This window comes from Macrotis lagotis, chromosome 5 (assembly GCF_037893015.1).
Source record: "Macrotis lagotis isolate mMagLag1 chromosome 5, bilby.v1.9.chrom.fasta, whole genome shotgun sequence".
Taxonomy (NCBI): domain Eukaryota; kingdom Metazoa; phylum Chordata; class Mammalia; order Peramelemorphia; family Peramelidae; genus Macrotis; species Macrotis lagotis.
This window is the reverse complement of record NC_133662.1, coordinates 7,684,672-7,692,369: the sequence shown is the minus strand read 5'-3', so window position 1 is coordinate 7,692,369 and position 7,698 is coordinate 7,684,672. Positions and strand designations below refer to the sequence as shown.

The 7,698-nt window shown below is 38.5% G+C and overlaps 1 protein-coding gene across 2 annotated transcripts in view; it reads left to right on the top strand.

Moving 5' to 3' along the window:
- Positions 1 to 1,567: 1,567 nt before the first annotated feature.
- LOC141523435 (antigen WC1.1-like) overlaps positions 1,568 to 7,698 on the top strand; it is a 35,337-nt gene continuing 29,206 nt past the window's right edge. For both annotated transcript variants that reach the window (XR_012478486.1, XM_074236614.1), the window contains exons 1-2: positions 1,568 to 1,692; positions 5,513 to 5,827. Coding sequence is in view for 1 of the 2 variants with exons in the window: in XM_074236614.1 (XP_074092715.1) it covers positions 1,620 to 1,692; positions 5,513 to 5,827 (388 nt within the window). In the remaining variant the exon portion in view is untranslated. The remainder of the gene's footprint in view (positions 1,693 to 5,512; positions 5,828 to 7,698) is intronic.

The following is a 7,698-nucleotide window of genomic DNA, read 5'->3' as shown; positions in this document are numbered from 1 at the left end:
ATCTGGAGTAAGAAGGAGGGGGGAGCAAGGGGGAAGGGGTGGGGATGTGAATAAAGGAGGAGAGGATGGACAATGGGGGGAGAGTGGCCAGATATAACACATTTTCTTTCTTACTTCTTGCAAGGGGCTGGGAATGGAAGGCCTGCCCAGGACCACAGGGCCAGGTGGATTCTGGGCCTAAGGGGTGGTGTGGGGGCTCAGGGCTTCTTGGCCCCAGGACCAGGGATCTGTCTGCTGCACCATTCAGCTACCCGACAGCAGAGTCATAGTGAAAGGAGAGAGAAAATAAAGTACATGGTAGTGGAGAAATAAGAAAGGAGGGAGTTGAGATCAGCAATGGCAACATTGGAAAAATATGGAAATAACTTTTGTGATGGACTTATAAAGAATGAGATCCACCCATGACAGAGTTGTTGGTGTTGGAACAAAGACTTAAGCACATTTTTTGTTATGATTATTTGGGGGAGGGTGCAGGGCAAGTAGGGCTGGATGGCCTGCCTGGGGCCACATAGCGGGGTGATCTTTGGGTGTCTGCGGCCAGATTTGGACCCAGGTGCTCCTGGCTCAAGGGCCAATGCTCTTTCTGCCACCCAGCCACCCCTACTATTATTACTATTTTATTTTATTTTGGGTCTTTTTTTTCTTTCTTTCTTTTTTTGGTTTTTGCAGGGCAGTGGGGATCGGGTGGCTTGCATGTCACACGGCTGGGTGATTGTTGGGTTTATGAGGCTGGATATGGACTCGGGTGCTCGTGGCTCCAGGGCTGTTGCTTCTTCCATTGCGCCACCTGGCCATACCTACAATTATTACTATTATTATTTTTTATTTTAATTTTTTTCCTCTCCCCTTTACTTTTTTCGCCCAAACAAGTCTATCTATATTCATGGGGGAGGAGGAGGGGTATTCTGTTTACTTGTAAACAAGAATATTTTATTAATGTAAAAAAAACATTTGTACAAAATGAGAATAAAAAAATAAATTTAAAAGAAAAAAAGTCTCCTTTCTTAATTCCTAGTCCTAATTTAGGTTATTAATTTTCTTTGGTCCCCAAATTATATCTTTTTGTTGATCACAATTATATTTTGTAATTAATATTTTTCCTTTTTCAAATGTTACTTTGGATTGTTTCTGTCTGTCTATCTATCATCTATCTATCTATCCTCAAATATCCCCAAACATATCAAAGGTGTCCCTGGTTCTGTCCCATGTAGTTCAGTGAGTAACTAATCACAACACCATGATTGTGAATGGATTCATAATTTGATGAACAGGAAAGGGAGTCAGAGTCACGCATATTTAGCCTTTTCATTCATTTCTGAGATGCAAATCTCATTCCTATTCTCAGAGAGAATTTTCATCACAATGACCTCTTTTCTCATAAAAGGATAAAGGGTAAAGAATTTGATTGGTTTTTTGAATTTCAAACTGTGGCAGATGAAGTCTCTGATATTGTCTGAAATGGTAAAAGGAGTTTCTATTGGCTTCCAGCACAGGTGGCGTGGTTAGGAGCTGAGTGTATATAGGCCGCTCCTATTGCTATTTATCTCTCATTCAGAGATCTGGGGTCTCTCAAGAGGAGTTGGTGTCTTGAAGACTATAGTCAAACTGGGGATGTCAGGATGGCATTAGAAAGATTTTCCACCATCCAGAGGCTTGTTCTCCTTTTCTTCATTGTCATAGTGACCAGCTCTGGTAAGATTCCTACTTTCCTTTTTCTCTAAGTTCTGTGTTATTAGGAGTTAGACTGAGGTTGATTGAACTGAAGGACTTGATGGGGAGATTATCAGTCAGAAGATCATAATACAATATTTAACATCTATTTTAGGGAATGCAATTATATTGCAATGTCAAAATGTCTTTTCTTCTCTTTTGGTGGGTCTTTTCAATTTCATTTGGAGGGGTATTATTCATCCAGAAATGGTATTTTGTCCTAGAATCAGATCATAAGGTCCCTTATTATTCTAGGAATGGTCTGAACTTTTATATGACTTCCAATGTGGTGGATGGCCAAGGAACTAATAGAAAACCCATGCAGTGAAGCATTTAAGCATCATTGACCTGATTCCCTTGGCCTGCTCTGAGGTATCATCTCAGTTCCATGCCATATTTCTAAATAATTATGAAACTTCAAATCTTGCTATTTGCTAAATTCAGTATATAAATAAAAGGAAGGATGGAAGGAAAGTTTCATACATGAAGCAAGTGGAGAGATATCCTGATCTAGTCACTCAAGCCAAAAGATAGCTTTTAATGAGATTTGCTGACCTGACCTGGGAGATCATTATTAGTTTGTGAAATGACCTGAACTTTTTGCACAGCCTTTGTGACTAGGTGAGGAAAAATGCTTATATCAATTACTTCAAGATCCAAGTAACTCTGCACCTGCTGACTACTTCTGAGCTCCAATCTAGGAATTGTGATTTTAAGACCTATACCACTTTAAGTTTAAGTACAAGGGGTTATGCTTTACAGAAGTGTTTAGCAAACATTTTACTCCAAAGGTAGTTTTGAACTCCTCTTTCTGGAATTAGTCCTCCTGTCTAAGACAGGGTCAATCCTTTCCTCATCTTATAAGTGATGAACCTGAGAAAGAATAATGTCATCTGATGTCTACCCATAATCACTGATAAAGGCAGTGAGGAGTGAAGTTGAGATCTGGCCTGAAATTCAGAAGAGTGATTAAACTCCTCTAATTCGTCCCTAATTTAATATTCTCAAAGTGACTGATTATAAAATTTCTGTGAGTATTCAGAATTTCACGTTCTCCTACGTTCCCAGGAGTGACAAACCCAGCGGTGACAAAAGCTGAACTCAAATAGCAATGTTCAGTATGGATGAATTCACTGATTTCATTAACTTTCCCAAGGAAAGAAATTGAGCAACTTATATACCCCTACTCTTTCTGTAAAATAAAATTTTAGTTATAGTGGAAACAAGATTGGTCGTAGTTTGGAAACCCAGATCCTTCCACTAGTGATGTGAATTTCAGAAATTTCTTTACCTCTTTCAACCTCATTTTCTCCCATCAAAAAAAAAAGAGGAACTTGGAAGAATTTCCTTTAAGGATTTTTCCTTTGATGAAATATTAATATTCTTTATTGTTCTCCCATTCTCTTTGTTGGTTCCCTAAGGTTCCATCCCCATCTTACTGACAGGAAGGAATGCACATGATATTTTAGCTTTGGAATGTGCAAAGAAGACATTGCATGTTTTCAGGGGACAAGTCAGGGTTGGATTTAAAGTAAGAACCTTTTTGCTTAAAACATTTGTTAAGTTCCTGCTATCTGCTAGGGAACTCCTGGAGTTAAAGATTCTACTAGAGATGGAAGGGGATCTCTTCTATTGTCAATCTAATTAACTTTTTTTTAGAGTTTTTCTTTTGCAAGAAAATGGAGTTAAGTGACTTGCCCAAGGCCACACAGCTAGGTAATTATTAAGTGTCTGAGGCTGGATTTGAACTCAGGTACTCCTGACTCCAGAGCCGGTTCTGTATCCATTGCGCTATCTACCTGCCCCTTAATTAACTTTTTAACCTCTCTGTCAATCACCACTTTCACCTTGAAAAATCTCTAGGACTTCATGATATTACTATTTTCTGATTCTCCTCCTACCTGTCTGATATTTCCCCTTCAATCTCCTCTGGTCATCCCTATTAATCACTAATTTCTCCCTAGTATATAGCTGGGCTCTTTCCATCCTCTATACTATTTCACTTGCTAATATCATTCATTAACTGCTTATTTTTTTGTTAGATTTATCTAATACTGAGGGAAAAGTTGAGGTTCCCCACTACATAACTTTATTGTCTATATTTCTCTGAAATTCATTTATCTTTTCCTTTAAGAAGTTGAATGAAAACACTATATGGTACAAATTTGTGTAGTTTGACTTCATTCTCTATGGTACCTTTTAACAAGATATAGTTTTCTTGCTGATCTCATTTAATTAGATTTTTTTTCTGTTTTTGCTTTGTCTGCTTTTGCTTGTCCAAGATGATTGATACACCTTTTTTTTTTTAAAAATGACCTCAGCTAAAGCAATAGATTCCACTAGAGCCTGTAACCTTTACTTTAGTCTCTCTCTCTCTCTCTCTCTCTCTCTCTCTCTCTCTCTCTCTCTCTCTCTCTCTCTCTTCCCTCCCTCCCTCCCTCTCTCCTCTCTCTGCTTCAAGTGCATTTTGTGTAAACAACATATTGCAGAATTTTGTTTTTTTATCCACTCTGCTATGTTTAATAGGTGCTTGCTTGCACATTCTCAGTCTATTTCTTCACAGTTAACTTTATGTTAAAGTTGATTTCTGGACACTGTCTGAAACATCACTTCTTTTTTGGCCTGTACTTTGTGAGTGACCACAATTACTGATTTCTACCCTGGATCTCTAACTAGGGTCCCTGGCTCCCTGTATCTAGTATTTATACTGGTAGAGTGGCTAAGTAGTGCGGTGGATAGACCACTGGCCTTGGATTCAGGACAGGAGTTTGAATCTGACCTCAGACATTTGACCACTTACTTATTAACTGTGTGACCTTAGCCAAGTCACTTAACTCTGATTGCTTCACATCCAGGGTCATCTCTAGTCATCCTGATGCATATCTGACCACTGGACTCAGATGACTCTGGAGGAGAAAGTGAAGCTGGTGACTTTACATAGCCCCCCTCACTCTAATCCAAATTACATATTTGTTGAGGTCTTCTTCAAAAATGAAGGAAAAAAAAAATTTATTATCTAAACTTGTATCTATAATCTGCAAATGCTTCTTCTCACCCTGGGACCATGACCTGGAATGGAGTATGAGCAATTCAAGAGAGACCTGCAACCTGTGTCAGTGTAATTTTCTGACCGGTTGTCTGACCTTCTTATCATCAGTGGTTTGAAAGTCCTAGAAAATGCAACCATAAATCCAGTTGCCCCAAGGCCTGTTGCTGACTAGTGCTGGGTATATTCTGCTACGTATTGCTTTGTGCAAGAGCGTGTGGCCTCCCTGTTTTCTTGTCAGGTGTGTCATGCCCTGGATGACATTTCTTTTCTACCCTTGAGACAGAAACTTCCTGCCAAACTTAAAAGTTGTCTTGACTTGAATATTGTTTCAATTCGGTGGTTTTGTTAATTTTGCTGCTCCAGAATTTATTTTGAGTTATTATTTCAAAATTTTTCAGATGGGATTTTGGGAGACTTTGGATGAGTCCTTGCCTTTACTGTACCATCATGGCTCTGCCTCTCCTTGGTGTCTAGTTCATCTAGTATGTAGCTTGTTTTTACTAAGTCAATAATAATTTTTAAGTATCTACTGGGTGCCAAGCCCCAAACTTAGCCCTAGTGATGGTGCCTTTTAGGAACTCAAAATATAATAGGAGAGACAACAAGGAAAAAGGTTTGTGTAAACAAATATATACAAGAAGGAAACTGCCTGACCTAGAGTAACTGCAGTCCTCTTTCACTATTCCCCGGGATCTCAGAGAGATCCTTCACTTTCAAGACTTGAGTAAAATAGGGAATTCTGTTTCTTTCCAGACAAAGACAAGCTCCGACTCAGGGGAGGAGAGACCCCATGCTCTGGACGAGTGGAGGTCTGGCATAATGGTTTTTGGGGGACAGTGTGTGATGATTCCTGGGACCTGGCAGATGCAAATGTGGTTTGTCAGCAGCTGGATTGTGGCTCTGCTGTGGATGCCCCAAGAGGGGCTGCATTTTCCCCAGGAAATGGAATCATCTGGCTAGATGAAGTACAGTGCTCAGGGAAAGAGTCCTCTCTGTGGGACTGCCCTACAAGGACCTGGGGGCAGAATGACTGCACCCATGAGAAGGATGCTGGTGTGATGTGCTCAGGTGAGTGATAAGGATATAAGATGGGGTTGGAGGCTCTGAGAAAAGATGTTGAACTGGAGCACATGGGGTTAGAACTTGCACATAAATATAGTTTTCACAGGTCTGTCCTCTGGCATCAGGAGAGTTCTAATCTGACCCTGAGGTCACAGAATTTAGAAGAGAAAACAAAATTACTGGTCATTATCCCAGTGTCTCTACAGAGGAGGAAATAGAAGTCTGATGGTGTTATGAGACTATACCACAAGGGTTTACACACATGGGCAATTATAATTTGCTGGAACACTTTTGAACACAATTCCTGCAACTACCCAAACGACAATATTTCTTTTGTCCTCTAGAGTTCTGTCTAGGCTTGTATTGGGGAGATAGTAAGTAGGGGGCTTGGAAACCTTCTTGAAATATTTGAATATAATATTTAGAGCAGAGAGCTTTTCAGTTTTCAGGAGTTCTCCATGCACTAAAAATTCCTGGCCAGGATGGAATCTGGAGACTTTTCTGTTTTTCTAGTGACACTAGTGACCTGTGTTGGAAAAAAGAGCTTTGATTTTCTCTATCAGAATTTGACCTTGTACACTTTTTATATCTACTGAAAGAGTCTTTGGAGGGGAGAATCTCTGTGTGTTAATTCCTCTTATTATGTCATCTTGACTCTACCTCCTCAGATGTATAGTTTTATTCTAAAGCTAAAAGACAGACAGAAGGAGATAGACTCTCCATTCTAAAGCAAACAAGCCTAGCAAATGAGAGCATACTAATTGTGAGCAGAGATAAAGTTAACTCAAAGTTGGAGAGATCGTTTAGAGTTTGTACTTCATTCACTAATATTAATCCCTTTTTCTAGTAATTTCTATCTCCATGTTGCTACTGTTCTCTGGGTCAAGGGGACTAATGTAATAATTGAACTGCAACAATCATTCTCATAATATAATCCAGAGAGATTTACTTTGGGGCTCCCCACTTTAGGACATTATTTTCTTTTTTTAAAAAAGAAGCTTTTCTGATTTTCTCTACAGATGGATTTCTGGCAACTAACAACATCTACTCTGCACCATATTGTAACAGAAGTTGTAGTCAAATGACAAGGCATTGTAGACTTTTTCAGACTCATATTGAGGAAAATGATTTGCATAGAACTATAAAATTATTATTATTATTTTGGGGTTTTTGCAAGGCAATGGGATTAAGTGATTTACCCAATGTCACACAGTTAAGTAATTATTAAATGTCTGAGGTCATATTTGAACTCAGGTCCTCCTGACTCCAGGGCCAATGCTCTATCCTCTGCACCACCTAGCAGTCTCTAGCATTATAAAATTATGAAAAAGAATCTTTGTCAGTGAAGGTTGCCTTTTTCAGAAATCAGCAGATGTGTCACTTATTACTCTCTGTCTCTGTTTCTTGGTCTCTCTAGTTTAAATTGTTTTTGTGTGTGTGTGTGTGTGTGTGACAGAATAATACTGACCTGGATTCACAATTCACAAATCTAAATATGAGCATTGAACATCACTGTACTGGCGATTGTATTTCAAGCAAACAATTTCTTTTATGTTCTTCCCTGATTTCTTTTTTATTTCTTTTTCTTTTTATATTTTATTTTATTTTCCCCCAGTTACATGTAGAAACAAATTTGAACTTTAATTTTTAAAACTCTGAGTTTCAAATTCTTTTCTTTATTCCCACCCACTCTCTCATTAAAAAATTAAGTTATTTGATATAGATTAAAAATGTAATCATATAAAATATTACCATAATAGTCATGTTGTAAAAGTAAATATCCCCTGCTACCTAAAAAAAGAAAAAAAATTAAAAATATAAAGAAAAAGTGTATTTCAATCTGTATCCAGACACCATCAGATCTGTCTCAGGGGAAG